We start from the raw sequence: 27854 nt of genomic DNA, 5'->3' as shown, positions 1-27854 counted from the left end.
ATAAGCAGGCAAAAAATCCCATTGCATTCTCTGTGCCATTGTGTGCCTTCCCATGGGCTGAGGCTGCTCTCTCCCTGTGTGAGTGTCCTGTCATGCCTCTCCCTTCCATGCCAGCTCCTGCCTTGATGCCCAGCTTCTGGGGTTTCTTAGCAGTTGGTTCTTTGTCCTCATTCTTACCCAGAAGGAAGACAGCTTTCTGCATTGTTGCCTGTGGGAATTACATTGCCTGATCTTGGTCAGTCTATTTGTGGAACAAGCAACAAAATAGAACTTACTTGCCCTTTTGTCCCTAAAATAAGAATGGGCCAAATCAAAGACTAAGAGTTCTAGTTTCTAAGACAAATATGTCAGTGCTGGTTCCCCACATAGTAGTTTGAAGTCAAGAATTTTGTGAACCACTAAAAATCTGTTGGAGACTTAGCCAGTTTTAATTACGGGTGTGAAGAGTGTACAAAAGAAACAAATCCTCCAAAAACATGCACGCCTCTGGTACTCATTTTAGTGGTGGAAGGAGTAGTGTTTTAAAAACAGCATAATCCAAGGAAATATCTTTGTATCCCTGAGTTGTCCTTAACAATTAATGGGTAGGTGACATGAGCTGTCAACTTCTTGAAATTTGGAGGAGCTGGAGCACAGAGGAGCTGGTTGTTGTCTCGTATTCTGTGTGTTTAGACATGGGAACATTAGTATTTAGTATCTGTGGTTTAGGATTTAGTATTAATTTCTAAGCATGGTAATGGGAGCTGTAGCCTCCAGATTTCTGAAAGTTTCTTTAAATAAAGAAAAAAACCTCAACCCAAACAAAGCCCAGTCTTCTGAAATGGTACTTCCTTCTTCTATTTAAACCTTCTTAATGAAGAAAAGTAATATGCTAACACACTGATGCTAATACACAAAGGTGTTTGTACAAGCCAGCTGCCTCTCTTCTTGGAAAACTTCTTATTTTAGTAAAAAAGTAATTTGCTTGGTTTTAAAAATGAATTTGTGTGTCATTTGAGATGCGAGGGAAGACTGAAAATTTCAGCTTTGATTATGGTAATTTAAAGTAAGAGCCACAAACTGTTTTTCCCTCTTCCATTTGTCAGCAGATATGCTGTAATTTTTATAAGTGATTACTTAGGAAATGGTCCAGAAATTAATCATTTGGTAAAAATTAGATTTTACTGTCCATGTGCTGGCTTTGGGTGGAAATCAGACCTTGATAGTTAGACCTCAGAGTGTGGAGACTTAGGATCTGGAGACCCATCTGGAAGTTCAGAACAGTAAATAATGGAGTGAATTTTTGCTGCTGGAAAAGCACAGCAGGAGTATCCAAGGAATGCTCTGCCAGACCACTGACAACTCAGGGAGCTTGCAGCTCTGGGGATGGTGGATCGCCCCAGGCCGGGCGATGCCAGCCCAAGGTGGGGTGGCTGGTGATGGGCGCATTTGCTGGAGAAATTGTCCTGGAGCCACTGGCAAGGGCTGGCAGCTTGCCGGGAGAATCACGAGATCATCCACAGAGCCTGGTGCCATGGCTGTGTCTGACTGGTGCTGATGCCAGTGCTGCGGCTGCAGGGCCCGTGGCTGGCTGCTGGGCTGGCAGTGGGTGAAGCTGAGCCGGGGCAGGGGTCTGGGGGCAGCTGTTGACTTCAGGGTGCCCGAGGCCAGCCTGGAGCTGCAGTGGCCGGATGTGGCCGGCGGTGCTGCCCGCGGTGCCGTGGGCCTCGGCGAGCTCTGTGCACGACGTGGATAATCCCACAGCGAGGGATTAAGCGCTGTAAGCGGCCCCGTGAGCCCTTCTGAAATGTCACCGAAGCTGTCTGGCACAGCTCCAAAAGCAGGCAGGCAGCAATCTGGCCATGGACAGGTACAAACCGAGGAGCTCTGATCGTCCAGAGCTGCAGGCTGGGCAGAGTCAGTACCTGACAGGGCCAGACACTGCTTTGAGTTGTTTCCCTGCGGAAACTCAAAAATCCCCAAAAGCCACAACTCAGATGGGGAGACTGGCAAGAGAAAAAGTAGCAGTCAAACCTTAGCCACTTGCAGTCCTGTCAGGCCCTTAGATAAATTGGCAGCTGTTAATCAAAATGTTAATTAAAGGATCTATTAGGAGTGTGTTCATTTTAGCTTGTTTTTCTGAGCGTGCTCACCTGTGTCATTTATAAATCAGAGAGCAAACACATTCCTGTTACAGGTCTGTGGATGGCTGGCTGTTGGCAGGATGGTCTGTGCTGTCTCGTTTCATCTCCGGAGGAAGTGGGAAACGCAGGCACAGCCTGCATGTGTCAAGTGCAGTCATGTTTTTCATTTAAAAGGTTAAACTGCACAAACATTTTAGGTAGCACATTCTGATTACAGCACTGCTCCATTCTTTCAAAAGGAAGTGTGAAAAGGCTGGTAATATTTAATTTGAAAGACCCTATTGTGCTGGCACAGTAGGTCTGTGCCCTCATTTGACTGTGTTAGTGATTTCACTGGGATTTTGCTGCAGTAAATTTTTAATTAGTGTATAGTTAACGTGGTCAGTGTTTTTGAACATGAAAACAGTTGCTTTATGCCAGTTGTGACCAGTGTTAATGAAATAAGCAGCAATGATCCTTTTTTATCCTTCAAGACTTACTAATGCCTAAAAATGTTAAACTGGGGTAATGTAAGGATTTGACTTGAAAGAAGAAACCAAGTTCTTTGTTTTCCATTGATGTTACAAATTGTATGTTTACATATCAAGAGATTTCAAATTTTGGAAATTTGAAAAATATTGCAATACAACCGGTTTGCTTCCCATTGTCCTTTTCCATCGTGAAAGAGTTAAGAATTTTGCACTTAAAACCTCAGAACAGAAAGTGGGGTGCTAGCTGTGCAGGCAGCACTTCAGCCAGATCTCCCATGCTGTTCTCATTTCTCGATGAGTTTTTCCTGCAAGTGGGCACTGCCCATAAGTGTAGTATGTCCTGTTTGCCAAAGGGAAGCACATGGGTTGTCACAGCCGTAGGGTGTGCATGCATGTATGGTGACAGGTGAGACATGGGTGTGACAGAGAGAGCTGCAGGAGCTCCCTCCTCAGGTCCATCAGTCAGCACTTCCTTGACTCTTCTGTGGGCAGAGAGGGGCTTTGTAGTTGGCCAGTTCAAATAGCCATGTACATGTTTATATTTTATTTTTTAATCTTAAAAAGCTCTTGTATCATGGCAGTGGATGTCACTAGTTAATCACGCAGTGCATAAGAAAAATATTTGTGCTCAGTGTCTTTTTATCCTCTAGTTTCTTAATGACAAAATCAAAGAATGTGATTTCCTTAGCCGACATCACTATTTTCGTGTATACCCTGTGATATTTCCTCTTATTTCCACACTCAAAACAAAGTAATTTTCCTCTTCTTGATCTCTTTAGCGTGGAGAGCTTTCCATTTCAGGGCCTTTCTTTTACACCCATCTTCAGGACTTTGAGTTAGCCTGTAACCCCCTTTGTATTTTGGTTCACTAACAGCTTTTAAGCAAGTTCTCATTGTCAGCATCTTATTTTTTTTGTAGCAGAACCGAGTCTGACAGTCAACATACAACATTTAAAGTTTGCTACATGTAAAGAAATAGCTACAGGGGAAAATGTTTAATTCTCAAATTCTCAATCTGATGTGAATAGAAGCATTAGGAAGATGAAAGCCAGGCAAGCATTTGGATAAGTAAGCTCATCCGAAGTCATGACACAATATTATACTATGTGAGAAGGTCTTCTAAGGAACACTGTTAATACTGAAGAGGAAGGGCATGGTGTTAAAGACATAAACCTAATTTCTGTGTAGAGAGAGAGAGAAAAGAAGAAATTAGGTGGTGGTTCTTCCCCTAATTCTTTATTTGTATCTTTCAATACACCATTCTTTATTAATCTTTTGTTTACCAAAGTTTAATAAAAACTTTGGAATAATGTTGGGCCGTGGTATTTGTTTTGAATTTGCTTTATACTTTTTTTGAAAAACTGAAGCTTTTCTTTATGGTCATTCAGGGTAAACATACACAGCTGGAAAACTGTTGTCTTATATTTTTGAGAAAGCTGACCCATACTTCATCTTGAGGCACAGTTGATCTGTACTGCTTACCTCTGTTTGATGCTCTTGTTTAGCATTGCTGTGGCTTTTCTGAAGTTTATTTCAAATAAGATTTTTTTTTTAATAGTGAAGGAGTGACTTACTCAACACCTGCCTTTTAATCAGACAGTGCAGATACTGTCATCAACAGGCTACGCAGAGATTAGTGCTCATAATGGGGATGTTATAATCTCTCTATGGCCCGATTAACATCTAAGATAGTCTGCTGTCCTTCCATAATAACTTTGCCATATTTGTATTTCAGTGCCTAACAGATTACAAGACAGTTATTGACCACACCTCTTGGCAAGTTCATTGGGAAGCTGTACCAGAAGCTTGAGCTTGGATGTTATGCCGCTGTCTTTTTGACATGTTAAAGCCCTTGCGTTTGGGTTTACCTGAGCAAGGAGGAGGATGGGGTAAACATCCTTCTCTGGATGATGAGGGGAGACATTCCAACAGCTAATCTCTCTGGCTCCATTTTTGCTTGTGGTTCTGCTCCATGAATAATTTAGTGTCCCGCTTCTCAGTTTTCTCACATTGTTCTCAGGAGTTTTACGGGTCTGAGGGGGCTCTGAATAGCTCAAGCAAACCTGATGGGAGTGTCCTTAATTCCAGTTAGCCACTACACAGCACAGAAAGCCCCCGTCTGTTTGCAGGCTTGGGATGGCACTATTCTTGATGCTTCAAAGGCTATTTTACATCTCTTGGGGGAAAACCCATGTATTTTAGGGAGGAATTTTAAATCCTGTTGAAATTGATTACAGAACTGCTTGTGTGCTGAATACCAAGGGTATTGTATTGAAAGGATTGGTAACAAATAAGGAAAAATTTAAAAACTGGTTGTAGAGAGGCAGCAGTTGGGAAACGGAGATACTTGACGGTTATTTATTTAAATACATTAATTTATTGTTAAATTCTTAATAACTGTGTTTGCAATCTGCTCCTCACTCTCTTTTCTGTGGTGTCAATCTTAGATGTCAGGGGAGGTGTGCTGGGTTTGGGGCTGTTCTGCAGCAGTTACCAGGAGATGGCATTCCTGCCCCAGGTAGTGTGTGCTACTAGAGAATTAAAATCCATCCTGGCTATGCTGTAATTATACCATAAAAAGCATAAGTTGTCCTAAATTATAGTTACAGAATTATCTCCTCTTTGAAATATTTCAAAGTACTGAAGTTGGCATTCAGAATCTTACTAGTGAGGATGATAATTTTCCACTTCTCCCTCTCTTTTCTTCAGTGGCAGCAACAAAAATACCCTGCCTACGCCTAATTTAACAGCTTTATCTAATGTATCTTGCACAGTGATCACTTGTGAGTGGATTTTGGTTCTTCAAAAGAAATGTCTAGGAAAACTATAAACTTCCTGTGCTGAATATTTTTTAAGGGAGGAAGTGCAAGACATAGGGTTGCATCAGTATTGCTTGGCCATTTAAAAGATACTAAATATGGCTGTTTCTTAGTGCCACAAGCATACATGACTATCAGTTGGCTTCTTTTCATAATTTTGCTAACACTGAGTGATAAATAATAATATCAGCTGCCAGATGCAAACCAGTGCTTTTTTATGAAACAGTAAGACAAAGCATCTCAGGATGTGATGGATAATACTGGTGCCCATCAGGCCTTGTTGGTCTGTCATACTGGTTGCTTGGGCTCCATGAATATTCTGTTTTGTAGCCTTCTTGCTGAAGTGAAGATGACTTTGTTCAGCTGCTCTCTGTTCAGCTAAATGTGTATGGTCAAACACCACACAATTGAAGATGGAGTGACCTCATCCTGACTTACAGTATGCACAGAATTGCTGGGATGATTAAAGGGACATCAGTGGAAGATTAAGGCAGAATCCTTGGTATGTAGGTCCTGTGATTAGAGCAGGATAATGAAGCAGCAATTAAGTGAGTGAGCAGCAGATCAAGCTCCTGCCCAGACCAAGCTGCTGCACCCTGCCAGGGTGGCAGCAAAGGAAGAGTAATTTGCCTGCTGTGCCTGTGATTGTTTTAGCTCCCAGTTTCTCCTGCAAAATCCTTGTGGATTTAATTTTTTTTTATCTTTGTCATGGTGAGATTAGAGTGGTGGTGGGCTAGAGCTGCACAAGGGATTTTAGTTGCTTGCCAAGTAAAATCTGGAGCTATGTTGAGGTGCCCTTCCATAGCAGTGTCTGTGCTCTGTCATGACACTGATCTGAACTTCCTGGAGAAATGAGAAGACCAAGTCAATTAGCTCTCCAAGTCAATTAGTTCTCCATTACTCTGGGAATGAAATACTCTTACTGACAGCAAATAAATTTTTCATCCTCAGGTAAAAGATGTTTGTTTTAATATGCCTGTCTAAATTTCTCAAATGACAAGTTACACAGTAGCTCAGTGTGATGGAGAAAAGGACAAATTTGCTTTCACTGTTATCATGCTTATACTTTGTGATACAGACAGACATGAAATAACAATTGCTCAAGCATAAAGGGGTTTTTATACTTTGTTTCGATATACACATCTAATCCTACAGTTTGAGGAGTACTCTTACACTTACTCTACACAATACTCTTAAACTGTATTAAGTCTTTTTCTGATCGTTCACTGAAGTTACAACATGTCTGACCGAACCAAACTTGTGTGTGTTCTCCTGGTTGTGCTTTGTTTTTACCACAGCTGCACCAGCACTGACACAGGGCACTTTGACTTTTTGCCCAGTACTTATGTAAGGAGTCTGTATAAAAAAAACGGGTTTGTGAAACTTGATCTGTACATCTTGTATTTGCTGCCCAAAGCTATTAATTGATGTCCAGAGAGAATGAACAGCACAAAATACTTCCTAGCTTTTGGGAAATAAGCATAGACCTGGGAGGAATGTCTTGAAAATTTTTAAGAGTATTGTTGCTCTTAAATTATTTTTCTTAATTTTTTTATAAGCATGCAGCAAAGAAAGTAGTGTTTTATGAGAAATCAAATGCTTTTTTCTATAAAAGGCTATCATCTTTTAATATAGCAATAAATTATGAATCACAGTAAGTCCAAGTATTTACTCGTTGATAGACGAATAAGCAGTAGTAGCCAAACACGGTGAGCAGCTTTCTCTTTTTTTTTTCCTTCTTTTTTTTTTTCTGCCCCTTCCTGGTTACTTTTTTGCGTTTTGTCAGAGATTGCTGCATGCTGAGGAAATAAACAATGGAAAATAGGATTTTTAAACCCAAGAAAATTGGCAGCCAGACTAAAGGCCAGGTAAAGCTTTTTTCAAGCTCTGGAAGAGATTTATATTATCAATATCTATTTTATCAGGAAGTCCTGTGTCCTTCGGCCTGATGCATATATAATTCTTGCTCAGGTATAGTGCAGAGATGCTGTGTTTTTCCAACTTGATAGTTAACAGTTATCCTGGTCATGGAGCAGAGACATCATTTGCTGGGATGCCATCTCTTTTCACAGCTTTCTAACTCTGCCCAGTCCTTCTCCATAGTGTCACAAACCTGTTGTAAAAATGCAAAGATATTTAAGGAGGATTTTATCTGTTAAAGTTTAGTGTTGAACGCAGCTTTCATTTTAGATCAGATTGTTTCCAGTGCTGTGGCATCCAGGAAAACTTTCTGGTTCTTTGTCCAAAGCCAAAAATTACATTTATGATATTTCAAAGCAAAACAAACCAACAAAAAAATCAACATAAAAACCCGAACAACAACAATAAAACCCCTCCTTCCCCTAAATTTTAGAGTTTTGAATCATCATACATAGGTGCAGAATTGGAAATATCACTTTGATGATTATATAATCAATCATGACATTAAAAAATTGTTTTCCTCTCAAGAATTATGTGAAGGGAAGGGATGTGAGTGCCAACCTTTAAAATCTGAAAACTGAACACCTGGAGATAGTTATATTTTTAAATGCTTTTGGGCTGAATCAGAATTCATGACAAATGGGAGCTATGTTAAATTGGCAGAAGATTAGTAGATTTTATTATTATAATATGCTTAGCATAAAAGCTTGGTGGTCTTGATTATTCAGTGACAGTTTATGTAGTAATTTTTCCTATAAAAGACTGTGTCAGTCTGTCAGTAACTATATTCATTAGATCAAATATGCAATTCTTAATACATCTGGTTTCAAAAATAATATTAGCTTTCTCTATTGTGATGAGACTTCAGTGCTCTTCACGTGGTTTGCAAAACAGATCTTAAGCAGATTTCACTTAAAGCCATGTATGTTATAAAAAGACTGAAACATTAAATATAAGCAAATTGTAGTAGCAGCCCTACCTCAACTTGTATGTATGTCAACAAAAAAATAGGTCTAGGCAGGTTATGAAAAATGAGCTGAAAATTCTTCTTGTTTTGTTGATAGACAATGTAAGTCATGGTTGTGCAAAGAAGTGGTAAGTGAAGATTTCACAGGCCTGCAGTGTTACAGTATCTCTTTCAGAAATTATCCCAGGATCTGGAAAAAGTTAATTTGATGGGGTTTTTTCTGAGTGTGTCTGTGTATGGAAATCCTCTCTGACAGGTAGACTGTAAACTTGTGTGTGATCAGCCATTAGCCTTAGTTCTCTTAGATAATTTTTTTATTATCGCCAGTTTACGACACTTTATATAAAACTCACTTGGTCGAGCCTGGTGCTATTAAGCATTCATGCAAATAGCAGTAGCATCTCAGTTTGGTGCCAGAACAGTGCCAGTTACAGTTGTCAGAAGAGAAATGTTCTTATCATCCAGATTAATAGCTGAGATTACTATTTTGTCTAGTTTCTTCCTAATGATGGAATGCAAGGAGGTTCTTGGTTTTACTCTAGTCCCTTCTTCTTTTTATTTGCTAGGCTTTTTCAAAAAGTAATATTCTCACTTCCTTCAAAAAGCAAATGTCATCATAACAAACTCCCAAGGATTGCATTAGTCATCCACTGATTTATTGGAGATTATTTGTAACTGTGATAAGCACTTGGATTTTGAATTTTCTAAATATACAGAACGTGGAAGAGTATCAAGCAAAATTTCTCATTGTCTCACAGGGTGTAACATCACTGAACTCTAATGCCCCTCAAATAGTAACCTAACAGAGCTGCTCAGGGATTCTTGCCATTGCTATAAAAAGCCATTTGGCAATAAGCACTGCATCATATTAGAAGCACAGGCATTTACTAGAACAAAAATAAGCTAAAGTATTTCATTTATAGACTCTTCAATGGCAGCTGGTTCTAGAAAACTAAGTGGATGATTTTGATAACTAATCATTTTAAATACTACAATTTTAAAGCAGGTGGTTCCTTGAGGTGGGTGATAAGTTACTGCATTTGTTTGGTATTTTTGTCAGGCATTTTCCACTTGTCTTCTTGGTAATTACCTATTCAGAAGTGATGAGTATTTTGCAAAATTTTGCAGAAGGTTTGTTAGGTAGTTTGCACCCATTTTTGCAGTTAAACAGAGAAACACACAGGAGTTGGTTTTCAGTTTTTTTCTTAGTCTAAGCTCTATATTCATTCATTATTTTTATTTTTCTGAGCTAATGAACACATTTCAAGTGCTACTTCCCCACCTCCACCAAAAACTGGCTTGCCAGATGTCTGACTCCTGTGTCTTCCTCTGGCACTGCTGGAGCAGCTCAGTTTTCCCCCTGGTTGTTGCTGTTGTTCTGTCACAGTCCTGCTTGCAGGGGCTGCATTGGGGGTGATGAGCCCCATGGCACTGGTGCAGGGTTGGTGCTCTCTTATTCAATGGCTTCCAGCTACCAGGGGAGTCCTGGCTGACCATCACTTGAGTGACATGTCATTGCTCTATTCAAGATCAAGGGAAATAAGTCATATAAGCAGAACACAGATGTACTAATTTACATTTCCCGGAGTGTTACAGCCTTCTGCACAGGTGGCACTGGACTTGGCTGTCTCTCTTGACTGTAGTTGTAACTTCATGAGTAGCCTGCTGCTTCCACAGTTCACTTAAGTCAAAATCTGTAAGGTGATCCTGAGATTGATGAGTGGTGGATTTGGGCACCTCTAGCAATACTTGGCTGCAAAAGAGGTGTTACCACTGCCTTTCCACTCCCCTGACAGACCTCTTCCTTGTGTCTCTTAGATCTGTGGTTTTCATTTACTTGATTGCTGGAAGTGTCTCTTAAGTAGTTGTTGGTTACACAGATCCTTGAGGGATCAAAGGTGTCCATTCTATCAGTGAGGACAGGGTCCATTAATGTGTCTATGTAGGCAGAGCTGGAAGCTGCCAGATGTTTTGAGAATTCATGGTTCTAAAGAACTGCCTTTACAATAGACACTATTTTACCTGAAATGCTGCTAGCAACGTAGAAGTGTTCATAGTTTGGTGTTAATTAAATAACACGTTCAGTGACGGAATCTTCTACAAAAACTCAGGTTCTTGTAGAAGAATATCTGTTGCTGCTTTTGATGTTGCTGCTAAATAAACAAGAGGGGAAAAAACCCAACCAAACAAAATGCAACAATGCTCAAAAAACCCAATGCAGGTCAATATTTGAGCTGATGTTCTCAGAGGTGTTCCATACTGAAGGTCTGATAGATCATACCGAAAGTTTGTCATGAAGTAAAAGTGAAAATGTTGGATTTAATATTATTTTGATGATTAGGAGACATACTTACAGATAATTCTTATCCTTTAAGGGAATACGATTAAGCTTGCCTGGCCTGAGGATAGGGGTCTCTTGCCTTTGTGTGTCTGAGGTCCAGAGCTGATTGTTTGAGGTGGAGGGAGAACTGAGGTTTAGTGGCTGCAAAATGTAGCTCCCAAAGCTTAAAGAGACCCTGGTAATCCTATGGAAGCCAGCATTGAGTGGAACCTCGTGGATTACAGAGAGGCTTGACTACTCTATGCTCTGTGTGTGGAAGGGGACCTCCCAAGCCAGTAAAGGAAAAATGTTAATGGAGAAAATGACAACATGAAGTATTTATGAATTCTTTCTATATGGGAGCTTAAAATCCCTTTTCACTCTTTCAGAAAGAAGACACAGCTCCTCCAGCAAGCCGCCTTTAACTCCTCCCGCCTCTTCAGTATTTTCCCTCATTTCATCTTTCCCTTCAAAAAACAAAGGTAGCAGTGGAAGTGGGAGCAATCGCTCATCCAGTGGAGGTACTAGTGCATCATCATCAAATTCCAAGTTGTTGAAATCACCCAAAGACAAGCTGCAGATCAGCGGAAACAACAGGCTGATGCATTCGGTACAGCACAGCAAAGTTCCCCATGACAAAATGTGAGTATGCCTTTTGATAGGGAATTAAATGTCATTACTTGCATAGACACTGCTGTGTCAAGAAAGCTTCCTTTCGTTTCAGAGGGTTTTTGGTTTAAGAGATAATAATTTTAAACTCCTCCAGGTTTTTTCCTGCAGCCTAGTCAAAGATTATAGTTAATGCTCATAACTGTGTTGAAGAAGAACAATTGCAAAGCTGCATCTTAAATCACCATGAATAAAGGTCATTTTACTAGAGGCTCCTAATTCTTTGATATAATCTGCATACTTTGATCATAAGGGAGTTTTAGCTCTGATTCAGGTGTTTTTTGACCTGCTCCTGAGATAACAGCACTGCTGATAAAATTTACTGCTACAGAATCGTGCTTTTCTCCCTGGACATAATGGGTCCATTGCAGTTGCTTTGGACAGTTTGCAGTGGTATTCTCTGTTCAGGAATGCAAATAATGGTTTCCGAAGTCCCTGGACACTCTGAAATGTCAGGGAAATGGGGGAAAAAATGTGAAAATTAAAAAGATAATAGGAGGGAGGTCTACATTTATATTGGGAATAGAACAGAGTATTGTTGAATAATAACATATTTTAACTTTTTTTTTCCAATTTTTTTCTCTTTGTTTTTCATAAATAACAGTATGACTCCATCTGTCAAAGTGGAAAAGATTCATCCAAAGATAGATGGTGCCCAACTGAAAGCTGCTGTTGGTCCAACTTGTTCTACTACTGTGAGTTCCTCAATAAAGACTGGCCTTAATTGTCCCTCAATACCAAAGCCACCCTTGCCTTCCCCTGGACAGATACTGAATGGTAAAGGTCTTCTCTCTGTGCCTCCATTTTTGGAAAAGAAACCTGAAGAAAATACGAATAATAGGAAATTTTTACATAAAAGATTGTCAGGTAATTATTTTTTAATTATTATTAGCTATATTCCTTTTAGTAGAAATACATATATAGAAATAAGTTCCAGAAGTAAATTAAAACTCCTGTAATACTGTAACTTGTAGTAAGAGTCATTTAATATTATAATTGAAACCTGTAATTTGACATACACTTTAAGGATGCAAACACCTTGAAATTGGCTTTTCCTTTCAGAAACCTGCACAGATCTCAATGGCCTGTCAGTTCTGACAGTTTTAAAATTACACTCTTCTACTATCTGAAAAGATTTTAGTTTCCTTCTTTCTATATGGAAGGTCCAAATGTACACAGAAAACAGAACAACTAGCACCTCATAAACTCAAAAATGGAAACCCAATCTACTCTTCACACTTTTTAACGCAATTATTTTGAGTGTTAGTAGAATGGTAGAAATGTTCTTGACACCGTAGCCAACAAGCAAAAACCCACCATTTGTTTGTCACAATCCATAGTGGTAATCTCTGCTCGTAATAGGCAGCATCCAATCTTCCTTTGAGGTCACTTACAGGTGTTTGTAGACTTGAGATCTCTCTCTCAGCAAACCATAAGCTTGCTGAGAGTGTAGAAAAATTTATTTGTACAATTGAATTGTGCATTTTTATTTGTACATTTGCCTGCGTCATATTTGAAAAGTTTCCAATATGGTTAATTGTTATAATGAAACTAAATGTTAGTATTTCAAAATATCTTTTGATAACTTTTCAATACTGTGTGTCTTTGACAGAGAGAGAATTTGATCCTGATATATACTGTGGTGTCATTGATGTGGAAACCAGAAAACCTTGTACTAGGTCTTTAACATGCAAGGTAGGATATCTGAATCAGGATAAGATTTTGTGAAGTTTTTATTCAAATTCCTGAGGAATATGATAGAAAATGGAGAACTGCAAATTTTTGCTGTTGTTAATTACCACTGTAAATGGTACTTCTCAAAACATGTTGCTCAGAACCAAGAAGAAATTTTTTTTGAAGTTTGGTTAATTATTTATTCAAAAAGTATTCCTTAAAGTAACCTGGAGAATTGTATTTTTGTATAAACCCTTTAAACATGGATGTTTACATGCGACCAACTGTGTTACTCCACATGTAGGTAGCAGGGGACCAGTGTGTTCCTCTCTTTGGGGGGTAACCTTCAGGTTGTAAATTATGAATTTTAAAATTCCTCATAAGCATTGAAAATATTGCTTATGCAGGATTTAAATAATTCAAGCTCTTCCTCTCTCACACCCTCCCCTCTCCCCCCAGCAGAGTCTGCAGCAGGTGCTTGGTAGGAATTTGTGTAAATGTTAATGCTGCTGGATGTACTGCTACAGCCAGCTCCTGAAAGAGCCATGGAGCACGCCTAGAGGTCAAACTCTAAATTAAACAATCCATAAAAACTTTCAGTCAGACAAAATGTATCCTCTGGCTCCAAAATCCTGGGGGACAGAGGACTGCCACTTGGTCCCAAGGAACCAAGAATCCAGATCCCCTGTACTTGTGTAATATTTTGCTGCTTTCCTGCAGAGCAGCTTTACCCTCCGTTTGGGAAACGTCTGGTAAATAAACCACCTACAGAACAAAGGTAAATGAAGCTGGCACTAATGACCCAGAGGAATTGAACTTGAACACATTGCCCTTTTGGAATTACAGAGGGGAGGAAGTTGTTTTGCTAATAGAGGAGGGAAAAGCTGCAAGATTTTACAAGAGAAATAGCAAACCAAAAGTGGAAAAGAAAAAAATAAGAACATTTCTCAGCAATTCTTTAGAATATGCCACTCATAAAATATTTTTTTGAATTGCTATTTGTGCCTGAATTATGCGATAAAAATTTTTACCTACTAAAAGGAACCAAATCAAGCCCTTTATGCGATATTAAAAAGGTATTGTGTGTGACTTTAACAAGTCAGAAAAACAGCTTCCATTTACTTCACCTTACTTAGAATTGGTGCCATTCTTACGCATACATGTCTTACTGTCTGTAGTGTTCAGGACACTTAAAGAATTTTGAGTCCTGACTGACTCTGGGTTCTGCTGGATGTTTTGAATTCCTTAATATCTATTTGATTACATTAGTTTTCAAGGAATATATTAGTATATAGAAGGCAGCACAGTACTTTTATAAATATTTTTCAGGTCTCCCAGTAGAAGTCTGATTTTAACATTATTTTGTTGAATATTTTTGTAAGTGAAAGTAAATATTTTCTCTTTTTGGTTTTGCAGGAGTTGGCAATTGAAGTATCAATGTAAAAAAAGGTTTTTGGTTCTAGTCTTAACCATATTAAAAATTTGGCAGTTTGGTTTCTAAAAGGAAGTTTGAAAGAAGCCTTTTACCGAATTGCTGGTTTTGTTACACTGTATCAGACAAGGATATAATCATCCACCAAGCAATTTTAAAGTTTGTTTTCTAAGTCATATTTCCATTTGTTTACTAAAACAGGACTGTGATGATTTTCTCTGTTTTGGAGCTCTAGACATGCGTTTTGAGTGTTTGACTTCCACAAATGTCATAGCCCGGGATTAATGATTTATTCCTGGTTCTGCAGACACATTCCTTAACCCAGCGGAGGGCTGTACAGGGTCGAAGAAAACGATTTGATGTGTTATTAGCTGAGCACAAGAGCAAAACCAGGGAAAAGGAACTTCTTCGACATTCGGATCATCATCAGCAGATGCCCCCTCTCAGGGAACCACATCCCTCACCTACTAAAACTTCCCAGGAGCTGCACCAAAATTCTCATGGAGTTACTCTTACAGAATCAAAGCCTTTATTACCTAATAAACCCAAACCTCACCCCCCCAGTCTTCCAAGGTAAGGAAAATCTGCAGATGCAGTGGTATGAAATGAATACTGGGAGCTTGATGAGGTGGATTTTGAGGGAGCAATACGGATCTGTTGGATGGGGCAGTGTGTTTGCCCCAGGCCTGTTGCCTGTCTGCAGTTAGCAATTACCTGCTGAGGGTAACTCCTGGCGAGGAGGGGTTGGTGGTTGAAGTAGTAAAAGATGACTTGCATCACTGGAAGCAGTTCAGCAACAGTTGGGCAATACTGCTTTTCCAGGGGTACCACCATACCCTGTGCTTTCCCTTGGCAGGTTACAATACTACGGACCACACCAGGAATCTGTTAATGTAGATTTCTTTCTCTCAGTAATAGTAAGCACTTAAAGGGTGGAATTTTTAGCTGGACTTGGTTCAATAACACCTGGTTACTGCTTGCCTTGCCCAGGCCTCCAGGCTGTCCAGCCCAGCACAGTGGAAATGCCCCCAGCGAGTCTCCTTCTGTCCACGAGTCCCCACACCCTCCCTTGCCTGCAGCTGAGCCAGCATCTCGGTTATCCAGTGATGAGGGAGAATGTGATGAAAAAGAAGAGCCCGTTGAAAAACTGGATTGTCATTATTCAGGTCATCATCCTCAACCAGCCGCTGTATGTTTTCAAAGTTAACCTCAGTCTCTCCCTGGCTCTAATTGTAAACAAGTTACTTTGGGGTTTTACAGGTGGTTTTCTGTGGAATATGTGACTTTCGGGTTTTTTTGCTATATTTTGAGAAAATTATTTTGTGGCCTAGTAGGCAGTGAAGGTTTAACTAGTGGCAAAATAAACATGTTTAAAAAATGTGTTCATAGCTCACTTCCTCAATCCAAAAGAAACTAAAATGCCAGAATACTAAAGATGAAATTGGTAACTGCTCTAAAGGGCTATGGTTTTGGAATAAGGACATGTAAACAGTGTCTTTTTGGTGCGATTTTCTTATTGGACTCCCCCCTCCACACCCGCACACATTTTTTTACTCAAGTTACCAATGTCACATTAAAGGTAGCAGTAAGGTATTTTAATATTTAAATCTTGACAAAAGTTAGTTAGTCTAACTAAAGGCAAATTTATTGCCTAGCCTGGATGTCAAATTATACCCTTTTTTTTTAAAACAGACTTCTAGCAGATAGCTGGTAGGTTCTCAGAAATAGATGTTACATAAATATGTGTGTGTCTGTGTAACGTTTATACATAAAAAGACGTACCGCTAACCTCCTCTGTTCAATCAGAGGAATTCAAATTTGGCTTCTTCTATTAAATATGGGAATATCAGAAGAGAAGAAAATTATCTCAATATATCAAGGCGAAAAATTCAAAATAGTTGTTAGGCCATAGACATAAAAACTCTAATTTGTATTTTTTTTATCCTCTACTTAAACATCTAAAATCATATTTATTATAAACGAATTGTTATTCAGAGAGTTGTCATTGAAAGTAGAAAACACCAATAAAAATCATGTCTTTTCAGTTTTGCACATTTGGTAGTCAGCAAATTGGAAGAGGTTATTACGTGTTTGACAAGCGGTGGAACCATATTCGATGTGCACTTGACTTCATGCTGGAGAAGCATCTTAATTCACAGATGTGGAAGTGAGTAGAAATGAAAGAGTTCTTATTCTTCTTGGTGTTTGTAGAAGTACATGGAACCTGTGATTCTAGTTAAATAACAATAATCTTGTGTTCAGACTGAAGGTTGATGGTCTGTTCTTTACGTTTTTTGCAACAATTAACTATCAGTTTAATAAAATCTTGCGAAGGCATTAATTAACCCCAAGATACAATCATTTTAAGGTAGCATTGTTAGACTGGATATTAGCCTGAAGAATGGTGGCTATGTGGGGCTTTATCTGTGTTTTTCTGTTCACCTGCAGGAAAATTCCTCCAGCGTCTAGTAACACAGCATCAATCCGTGCCCCGCATCGGACAAACTCGATGCCTGCTTCTCAGCATGGTGTCAATGCAGCAGGGTTCCTCTTACCCACCACAGTTATGTCATCGCCAGCGTTGGTCTCTCCTTCCTGTGTGTCTCTGAACAACAAATCGGTACCATCCCATGGGACGACACTAAATGCCAGTCCTGCTGCTTTGGGTGCAGTGGATCCTGTCTGCAGTATGCAATCAAGACAAGTGTCTTCATCCCCTTCAATGCCTACAGTGCTTTCCTCTGTACCTTCACCTATGCCCAGCAAACCTCAGAAAATGAAATCCAGCAAATCTTTTAAACCTAAGGAATCTCCTGCTGGCAGTGGCACCTGTAACAGCACCGGCAGCGTCAGTAGCAGCAGCGGCTCAGGAAAGAAGCGTAAAAACAGTTCCGCACTGCTCGCACCTTCTCATTCCACAGAGTCCTTTAGAAAAAACTGTGTGGTTAACTCTGGGACCTCCTATCATCCATCAGTGACAGCTTCGTCCCACAGTGTTGGCCTCAACTGTATGACTAGCAAAGCTAACTCTGTTAGCCTCAAACATGACCAATCAGGGAGGGGTCCTCCAACCGGGAGCCCTGCAGAATCCATAAAGAGAATGAGTGTGATGATGAACAGCAGCGACTCCACACTCTCCTTAGGGCCATTTGTTCATCAGTCTAGTGAGCTGACTGTAAATTCACACAGTAGTTTTTCACATTCACATACTTCCCTTGACAAATTAATAGGAAAGAAAAGAAAGTGCTCACCTGGTTCAAGCAGCATCAACAGCAGCAGCAGCAAATCAAACAAAGTTGCCAAATTGACATCGGTGAACAATGTTCATGCAAAACATACTGGTGCAATCCCAGGGACGCAAGGACTGATGAACAGTTCTCTGTTTCATCAGGTAGGAAATCTTGTCTCAAACTAAGCCAGCATGAAATGCCTCCTCACATGCTTGTACATGTGTTCTCTTAAGTATTAAATAGGTAGTCAGTTCCAGATCCTGCTCAAGTAAAAGGTAGCTCTTCTCTTTGTCCACTACTCATTTTGAGTGTTCTTAGAGTGCATTTACGCAAGACTTTTATAAACGTTCTAAATAAAAAAGCTACACTTTATGAAAGAAACCTTAAATGGGATGTTTTAAGTTCCTTAGATGCTGTTGCCTGTGAATTGCTTTCAGATAAAATTCATTCCTTGTATTTTTAAACCTTAATTTTAAAAGTGAAATTTCCAGCCTGCCGTGGAGCTGAGCTGGGTGCCTCAGCCTGACTCCTTGTTTGTGTCAGGAATAAACATTCTACAAAATGGAACATAATGATGCTGATAACAGAACTGTGATAAAATAAGCCTCTTATCCCAAGATGTCATTGACTAACTTCTTAGTAATAATAAGATTAAATATAATAAATCAGATAATAAACCTTTTTAGTTGGTAAGGCAAACAGTTATGCTATAAAGGAAGCAGATCTCATAAATACGTAAGATCCAATTTTAAAAATTAGTTTGGAGTTTTGATTTTTTTTGAACAAATCTCACTGGAAAAGTAGTATGTTCAGGATTAAAAATCCAAGAAACCTTTTTTTCTCTGCTGCTAAAAACCTGAAATTTCTGTAGCTGGAGAGCCAGGAGGTCAGTAAGAGCTTTTTCAGAATGGTTTCTTAATTTTCAGTTTCAACCGCAGAGGAAGATTTTTACCTTTATGTGTGTTTACTTAACCAAGAAAAGCCTTCAGATGGCTGAATTTATTTTTGGACTTACCTAATAATTACTATTTCAACTATGCAATATAAGTAAAGGAGAAATATAATTTGAGTGAATTAAGAAGGAAATCGTGCCTGAAACCATTATAACTTTGAAGAGGTTTAGTTGAGGATTGTCAAGCCTCAGAGAGGCCAACCTCATGTTGTCAAGGTTGCTTTGTGCCTGAGATTTTCCCCCAAATATGCCCTTGTTAGCCACAAAATGTGTTTGATTTCAGTGCCTCTGGCAGCCTGCCTCCCTGATCCTTCTCTCTTTTCTTGCCCCCAAGCCGAAGGCCCGTCCCTGATAGCTGAAGGCACCATGGTGAGAAACAAACTGGACAGTTTTCACTACAAGCAAAACCTCCATCTGGATTTCTGGACTCCAAGATGCCTTGAGTTTTCCCAACTTCCCATGGTCCTCAGGTGTGGAAATCTACTGGACTGTCACTTAAACAAGGAATTTCCCTGAAGCCATGTCTGTAGCAGCGAATATACTAGAAATGGACACTGGATGAAGTTCAGCCACATAATTGCTCTTATCAGTGTTAACAGTGGTCTGGACTGTTTGCTACAAATCTGTGAGATTTTCCTTACAGGACTACATCATCTTGCCACTATTCGACATAGTTTGGCTGGGCAAACGAATGTTTTCTGGGGGGAAATAAACATTACTGTGGACTTATTTTTATACTGATGGTGTCTTTTTGTAGGTGATAGCTAACCAGACAGACACCCTCAATGGAGAGGACCCTGTGACAAGGGGAAAAATGTGTGAGGCACAATGGAAAGAAGCCCTCAAGAAGGGAATGGCTTTAGTGTTTTTATAGCAATGTTCCTTTAATGGAATATAAAGTACAGCACAATTCAAAAAATAGTCTGTTTTGCCCAGCCTTTTGCAGGTAATTTGGGATAAGAAGCTATCAGGAGTTTTAAAACAAAACAAACCCAACAAAACCAGAAAAACTTGTTTGAGGCCGTTGCTCAGAAATAAGCATAAAAATGTCATATTTGTGTGATACAAAACCTATTTTCTATTCTTACGAATGAGATTTGATTGTGGAAGAAAAGCTAATTTTGTTCTTTAAAAATTCCAAAAATATCAAGTAGACAAAGGCAAATAACCTCTAACACTCTATGCCCAAAGAACATATTTATTGACCTCTACTGTATACCACAGGCCTTTGGTTTTTTTTTAAAAAATAACTGTATTGGTGAAATTAGGCTGGATTTGTCTTCCTCTTCCAGCTGATAAAATTAGCCCTTTTAAAACTAAGTTTTTAAAATATTTAAGTATTTTCTAACAACCATAAAAGTCAGTTTCTTTCTGCCTTGTTTGTGTAATGAAATTGTTGATGTGTGACTCCTTCTGCCACTCAGTAAGACCTTTTTTTTAGTCAAATTCTGGAATAAATGCCAATTTGATGGCAGAGTTCACTGTGAAGCACTGGTTTGTGCATCACAGTCATCCCAGGGCCACCCAGGCCTTATGAGCATGGAGGGTTTTACAGTTTTGTATAATCCAGCCAATTTTTATGAGGCATTTTGTCTTGCTTCCAAACACCTTAAAAATGAATTCCACTAAAGGGCTCATTGTATTATGGTTTGACTCATCTGGATGTTTTTGTTAAGTTTTTAAACATCAGGTAAAGGCTCAAAACTGACTAAACTTTTATTAAGGGGGCAAAGCAAAGGAAGATGAAATCCTAATCAAGAAGATTTTTTTTTTCTGCCTTAAAGGGGCACCAGCTATTGCTGAGAAGAGACAATCTGAGCCTGTCCAGCTGTTCATGTAGCCCAGCCTTCTCCCCATTCTGGTGGCAAGTAGTAAGTACATCAGGGAATCCAAAGCCACTCTGAGTAGCAGTTGCTTAGTTGTTTACCTAACGACGCTTTCAGTTTCTCCTGAACTTCCTATGAAATCATTGTTATACAGCAAAACAACAAGAAGCCTCTATGCAGACACTTTAGCTTTGAATTGATACAAAAGATCACACTGAGAAAGCAATGTACTAGAGACTCTTATTATGCAAACTTTAAAAAAAAAAAATAGACAACTTTTCAGGAACAAAAGGATTCATATTTAATAGGGTGCCCTGTTGAAAGGATTGTTAGAACTGTGCATTGGTTTAACGTAAAAGGAACCAAAGTGAAACGCCACAAAGATAAATCCAAGTGTACTAAATCCTGCACATTTGGAGAGAAATCCATGCTCTGATGAAGTCCCAGGGGCAGAGCTTCCACTTCAGGATAGCATCAGTCACAAGTGCAATTTGACTCTTGGTAGAAACAAAGGTAAAGGAAACAAAAATTCAGCAAGATTGGACACTGGCGAGTTTGTGATCGAACTCTCCTCTGGTTTTTAAGGTTCTGTTGATCTGAAAGCAAAATGGCAAATTTGCGCTCCTTCAGTAGCATGCAGATGTGTACAAAGTGAATTCCTGATGGCTGCTCCTGCAGAGCCAGTGTGTACAGCCACCTGCGCCGTGTGGGCTTGAGCCACTGGGTGCAAAGAGTCCGAGCATAAATTCTGTCTGCTCTTATAGACCTGCTCTAAATAATTATGTTTTAGATTTGGTTATAAGCAGAACATTGTTCCTGAAGCTTTTATTGTTACATAGTTCTTACTGTAAATAATTAAGGAAGCTTAAAATTAATTTTCCTTGCAAAATTGAATTTGCAGTGGCTGGGTTGTTTCTAGACAGATTTTGGTATTAATTTAAGAGATACAGTTTTTATAGTCTTTCCAACTTCTCATTATGACTCCTGCAGATTTCTTAACCTAAAAAATTGCTGCAATGATGAACAAAGAATTATACAAGAAAAAAAAACATACTTTTGTATCTTTATTTTGGAATTTCTTGTTCTATTATAAATATTGAAGTATCCCTATTTCAGAAGACATATTTTGTTAATTGATTGTACATATTTAAATATGTATTTTTGCACAGGTCTTTTTTTCTTATATCCAGTTTTGGTACAATTGAGATCATCTAGTATTTATTTATTAATTAATTAAAAAAAAAAAGCAAATACCTTTTTATAATTTGAAGTGGTTCACTGCCAAGCCAATAGTAAACATGCCTACTTTGCAATGTAAGGGATGCCTCCGTTTTGTGAAAGCTGTGTCCCTTTGCCCTGTCTTGGGAGTGGGTGGATCCACGCCGAGGATCGCCTGGGTCCTGCAGCCGGGTCCTGCCTCAGGAGCCCAGAGCCCACGTGGTTGATATGGCATTGCTTATCAGTTGCCTGATTCCCAGAAGATCCATTTAGTTAAGTGACACACTGCTTCTCTTTTTTTAGTGTTCGTGTGTGTGTGTGTGCGCGCGTGTGCATCCGTGTGGGTCTCATGTGGTTTAAAACTAATGGAAAAACTGAAAGTGCCTGATATAACTAGTTCTAAGCTTGGACTGTTTAGACAGCTTCTCCTTAAAAGACTTGAATGTTCAGTTGAAATTTTGGAGCTTGCTTTTTCCACCTATATATAATAGATATGTGTGTGTATATATATACACACATACGTACATCTATTTTTCTGATAATAATGAGATGGATTGACAAAAGAAAGCAAATTATGCTGGTAACTTTTGTATAATCTTTTAATTCGAATACCTTGTGTTGGAACAATCCCATTGATAACTCATATTTAGTATACTGCCAAGGGTTTGAAATATAGTTTTAACCAGCAGTTTATTTAACTGTCTCATTTTGGGAAGGGGAGGGAGCAATATTCATTAATCAAATAATTTAGAAAATGTTCAAAATTGTTGGTATTCCAAAACAAACAAAAAATCCCAAGTAAGTACCTCTAAAAACCATGAAAAAAATAAAGATGTGATTTCCAAATGACATTTCTAAGGCAGTTGTCTTCCTGTAAAAGTTCTCTTGCCAAGGAATCTCTCGTCTTTTACTCATTCTGTCCTGGAGGAGGGAATTGGGCCTAGAAAGATTCTTAAATGTTTCACTGTTCGGCAGAAAATAATAATTTTTACCTTTTGTGTGAGATATTTTACGTTTTAAAGATAATTTTGAAATGAGCACTACATAATGTCAATGTGAATGTAGGCCTTGGAAGCATCTTGCTCGGTGTTGAGCCTGGTTCTAAAAGCAATCTCCTGTGTAAAATGTGTGAATAGTTTGATAATTTGTATACATAATCAAGAGCATCTGATCAGCTGAACTCTGTGTTGGCTGCTGTATAGTACATGAACAAATGTCATGGGATAGAAAAATTACTTTGGATATTTAAAAGAAAAAGAAATATATAGTCTATTTGTTTTGTAACAAGTTTCTGTAAATAAAATAATTTATACTATTTATAAGAAAAAGTTGTGCTTTGCTTCATGAAAAAGATTAGTTTGTTGAACAAACATGTTACTAAACAAGGCAATAAAGTTAGGACTTTTCAATAAATGAGGTTGGTTGCATGGAATATATTATATGTTTCTGCTTCATTATAAAATCCTTCACTATTAAAGGAAAACATTATCTGTATCAGTGCCTATGTGAACTAATTTCAGAGAATTGGATGTGGTCAAATTCTGTCACTGTCCCTTGGCATCACGAATCAGCCCAGTAGGATCAGAGCTTTCCCTTCCTACAGGGGGTTGGTACCTGGTTTTGAGCAGTGCCTCTGTGGGCTCTGCAGCATTTTTGTGTGCAAAGGACCTTCTGGTACTTAAGGTTCACACTTTATAATATAATTTTCTAATCAATAATGAGCAGCAGCTGTTACAGCCCCAGGTGTGGTTGTTGAGTTGTTGTGTTTCCTGGTTTTTTTTTTTCCTTCCAAAAAAGTATCTTCTGTGTTTTCACAGTTTGAAGATCCAGGCTGAACACTACTGCAGAGCTTTTCTCTGCACGTGACTCAGGACTCGCGTGTCGTGGGCGACTTCGGAGCGGTTGGTAAAACCGGTTAAACTCCTCTTAGTGGGACAGGACTTCAGAGTGACATCTGTGGCAAAGCTTCCTTTATTCTGTCTCTATTTTGCTTTGGTTTGGGTTTTTTCCCCTCTTATAACAAGTTTTTCTTAATGTTTGGAATAAATGCTACAAGCTATAAAAGGGGTTCAGACAACAGGCAAGTTCTGCTTCATCTTTTTATAATGAGCACCTCTAGTAGTTTTACATTTACTTTTTGCATTACTGAGTATTTTTATTTCTTTTTTTGTCTTGCCTTCTTGCAAATCCTTTTCCTTCCTAGTAGCATTTCTACCACCTGTACCATTCTGCATGAGCTGCTGGCACTTCAGCTGGTTGTGCTGAGCTGTACAAGTGACCACAGCCCAGAGCACACGGGAGTCGGGCGTTCGTGCAGCTGAGCAGAGCTCTGTGCTTGGCATCATGTTCAGGCAGGTTTGTGACTCTGAGTGCTTCAACGGTGAAGGAATAACTCTGCATTTTACTGCATCTAATACAGGGTTCAATGTCCCGTAAAACTGGCAAGGTGAAGAAAGGGGAAAAAAAGGTGCATTCACCCCGTGTAACCCCGAGTTCTCAGAGGTATCTTGGAGCTCAGTGGGATTGGAGCATCCTCCCTCTACCCTTCCTTTGCTGCATTTGGTGCAGTGCAGTGCCAGGGAGCCCAGACCCTGGGGCAGAGCCAAGCTGCTCCATGGGTTCTCTCTTCTGGTGACTTGGTTCACTAAAGGGGTTAGTGATGAAAAATGCTGTCCGACCAGGTACTGAAGTAGAACTCAGTGAGCACAGATGTTCCTGAATGGGAGGAAAACAGTTTCCTTCCCATCTGTGATTGTCTCATAGGACAGTTTATATCTGGGACAGTTACTTGGTGATGTAGGAGACTGCCAGTGCATGCGATGAAACCCCAGGATCAGAGGTTCCCTGTGTAGTTTGTACATCTTGTCAGCACCCTTTCCATTTAGTATCAAAGCTGGTATCAAAGCCACAAAAATGTGGCTTGTAGGATCCACCATGGGACTTCGTATTTTGACTGGATGCTTTTTTCAGTGCTTTGGCTCAGAGCTGTGTTAGCTGCTGGATTTGTTCCTAACAAGCAGCATGGGAGCTTTGTTATGGAAAAGTGGCATATGCTTGTGTTTTTTCTGACCCAACAAACTTCAGGGGAATCTCAAAAACCTTTACGGAAGTTGTCCAAACTAATGTGGATTGAAACTTTATTGCCAAGGTGGAAAAATGGCCTGAGAAAAGCAGTAAAGCTTTGTCCTAGCCTATGAGAAATAGCTGGTGTTGATATTTGTGCTCAAATTGATACAAAAGTTTTCTTCAGCATCAGCAGGGACTGTGTTGTTGCTGCTTGGGTTCGGTGGTCTTTGACAGTGCTGGAAGTTTTTTGTCCTCCATTTTGCAGCTGAGGTCCCTTCACTCGAGTCCTTTCCTGTCCATGACAGGTGACATTTTCCTAAAGCAACTGCCTTTTCCCTTGCCTGCAAGGCTGGACCTTGAGCTCTGGAGGCCAGTGTTCAGTGAGAGAAGCATCAGAGGTGTTGGCAGGTGAGGCAGAAACTGCACAGAAACTTGCACAGAAACTTAATTCCAAGTGTTTTGTAGCAGAGCTTTACTAACAAATCCTAAACCACCCCATCTCCTGCCCTTCCCACCTGCTTCCCCACCATTAGTGCAGGGAATGAATGCTGCAGAGAGAGGTTCAAGCTGCGGCTTGAAATCTCTGTCTGGTTCTGGCTTACCTTGTAGCGATGGTGAAGTCAGCCTTGCAAAGCAAAACTGGAGAAGGGCATTAGCTCAAGGAACTGCCCAAGCTTAAATTACAAGACAGAATGTACAATTTTGGCATGTGGACTGTAAATCAATGGAAAGGTGTCAAAAGTGAGACGGGAACATCTGTGTCTGGAGTGCTGCTCACAATCAGAGTTAAGTAAAGGGAAACCATGAGATCAGATAAATGGAAGATAAAACTAACATGACCATGGGACAGTAAAAATTAACTTGAAATTACTTCAGGAAGTAGAAATTCTAATGCTTCTGATTTGACATGCAGATGGAAGAAGGCAGTTAATTGAACAGACAAGATTATGCCCTTGATCAGCTCAAGGCTTGACCACCCTGTGCCCCTCAGCATTCCTACTCTTTGGAAAACCTATGCATCAGATTGCTTTTTTATTTTTTTTTCAGGAGAACAGTGTGAACAGCTGCTCTGGCTAAACTGTGTGCCTCCAGCTGTGGGCTTCAGCAGGTATTGCCTTTCACCTTTCCCAGATTTTTATCCCACGACTATCTGGCATCGCTGAGAAGATGAACTGCTGCACAAAGCCTTAAAAAGTTCAGCTAAAATTGCTGTGACTCTTTCCTGCCAGGCCGTGGCACAAAAATCTTTGCCCAGAAGATCTCCAGGCTCTCCCTGGATCCTCTTTTGCAGAACATAGGCTGAAATCAGGAAATGTGTGAGGCCAGTTGGGATCTTTAAAGAGGGGGTGTCTTTGCTGTGGTAGAACTGTGCACTTCTGTTTCGAACATTACTTTTCACCCACCTGAGCAGAGAACACCGGATTCTGAAATGCTCTGCTCCCACTGGATGATAGCCGTGGTTAGAATAAAATGGTTGATAGCTCTGCAAGTATCTTAGAGCACTAAAACTCTTTAGCAATGCTTTTATTTTCCACACAGAGTAGCGATTTCCCTTTTTTTCTGCTGTTCTTACCTACACCAAGAGAGCAGCAAGATTTCTCTGGAATGCATGAAGCCCCTGTTAGCCCAATTTTCTTGAGTACGTTTCTATTCTCTTTTACCTTACAGTTAAAAAAATACATGCTAATATATATGCTGAATGGAAGCTTTGGTGTAGTTAATTAAGGCCAGTTCATGTATAAATATGCTAGAAAAGAAAATTTATTTGTGCATCAAATAGAAATTCCTCAATTCAGTGAAGACATAAATACAGTATGGTTTTCTGATAGGCTTCACACCTGCATCTATGGAAGGTGGAAAAGATGTTCCTGAAAGTCAGACTGATTTAAGTCTTCCTAGCTAGCTCTACTTATCTGGCATGTCATGGATCTACAAAAACGAAGAGAGGCAGGTCTGAAAACTCTGAATATTGGGTTCAACTAAAACTTTACAGGAAATGGTGTGTGTGTGAACACACAGAACAGATTCATAGCTGACCACAGGGTAAACTAGAGTTCTTGTTTATTACTCTGCCTATTCTGAAGAAGTAATTAGTACTGTCTGAAATTTAAATCTTTAAACTCTGGCTAAGTAGCTGCTTCTTGGAGAGGGAAACAACCAAAACCGTTTCCAGTAAGTCGTAAAAGAAAACCAAAAATCATGAGGTTGTATTTTGGGTTTCAGAACAGTTCATCAGAGAATAGTAATGGCCCCTCAGCACCAAGGAGTCCAACCTCAGGCAGGCAGCAGTGATTTCAGGACAGGAGACCCTCTATGATCTTGCAGTGGGAGGGGTGGGCAGGGGAAATTCCATACTGTCCCGTCTGTGGCACGGTAGCTTCGCTTGGATTGCTCTTTGGGTACACCTACCTGCCGGGGTTCCTTCCAGCACTGAAGCTGCAATGCATACAGGTTGTAAATGGGTTCTGTTCCAAATGCAGTGGCATCGAAAGCTCACAGAACTCACTCACAGACCTTCTTTGAGAGGAGGGAAAAAAACCTTCAAGGCAGGCCAGCAGGGTAAATAGCTGCTGCTGGAGGCTCTGTCATGCCAGAAACCGTATGTCATCAGCACGGCAGCAACCTAGTGAGACACTCATTCCTCAGCAGCTGTGAAGAAAGGAACTGTAACCCCTGCAGGACTTGATCAGTTCTGTCAAACTGCAGTAGTCCCTTCCACAGCTCCCACCATCGCTGACATCTGCAAATCTAACTCAGGCAATAATTACAAATGTAATGCTTTGTTCACGTGGTGACTTCCTTTTCAACAGTTAGCAAGAAAATAAAGAGAGGCTACTTTTGTTATAGATATTCCCAAAGTTTTAGTCCCGCAGTTTCTGTGCTTATATTACTGCTTCACCCCAATCACTTGCATCCTTATTCCTTCTCCCTTAAGCTGTAATCCCTTCATCACAGACTCTGTCCCATCTGGACAGTGTGCACTCTTCACTAAAATTTTTGGCCACTTTACTATTATGCAACTGATTGTTTTCACCTCTGATTCCAATACAGAAGTTCTAAAAAAGCAAGCATAAAATGGCCATAAGTTCTTGGTGTTCACAGGTTTGCTGTTCAATATTGAACACTGGATACACAGGCAAGGAAAGGAACAAAGTCTATTACAAAAGA

General features: G+C 39.7%; 1 protein-coding gene across 4 annotated transcripts in view; it reads left to right on the top strand.

The window, feature by feature from the left end:
- ATXN7 (ataxin 7) overlaps positions 1-23052 on the top strand; it is an 88817-nt gene extending 65765 nt beyond the window's left edge. For all 4 annotated transcript variants that reach the window (XM_042015037.1, XM_042015026.1, XM_042015046.1 and 1 more), the window contains 8 exons: positions 11009-11261; positions 11893-12155; positions 12901-12983; positions 14702-14967; positions 15385-15583; positions 16440-16561; positions 16843-17785; positions 18911-23052. In XM_042015037.1, the coding sequence (XP_041870971.1) occupies positions 11009-11261; positions 11893-12155; positions 12901-12983; positions 14702-14967; positions 15385-15583; positions 16440-16561; positions 16843-17785; positions 18911-18928 (2147 nt within the window). In that variant the 3' untranslated portion in view covers positions 18929-23052. The remainder of the gene's footprint in view (positions 1-11008; positions 11262-11892; positions 12156-12900; positions 12984-14701; positions 14968-15384; positions 15584-16439; positions 16562-16842; positions 17786-18910) is intronic.
- Positions 23053-27854: the final 4802 nt, after the last annotated feature.

This window comes from Corvus kubaryi, unplaced genomic scaffold (genome assembly GCF_017639235.1).
Source record: "Corvus kubaryi isolate FWS band 111438036 unplaced genomic scaffold, C.kubaryi_AGA036_p1.0 136, whole genome shotgun sequence".
Classification (NCBI taxonomy): Eukaryota; Metazoa; Chordata; class Aves; order Passeriformes; family Corvidae; genus Corvus; species Corvus kubaryi.
Note: the sequence above shows the minus strand (reverse complement) of the source record. Positions and strands in the feature narration are given on the sequence as shown.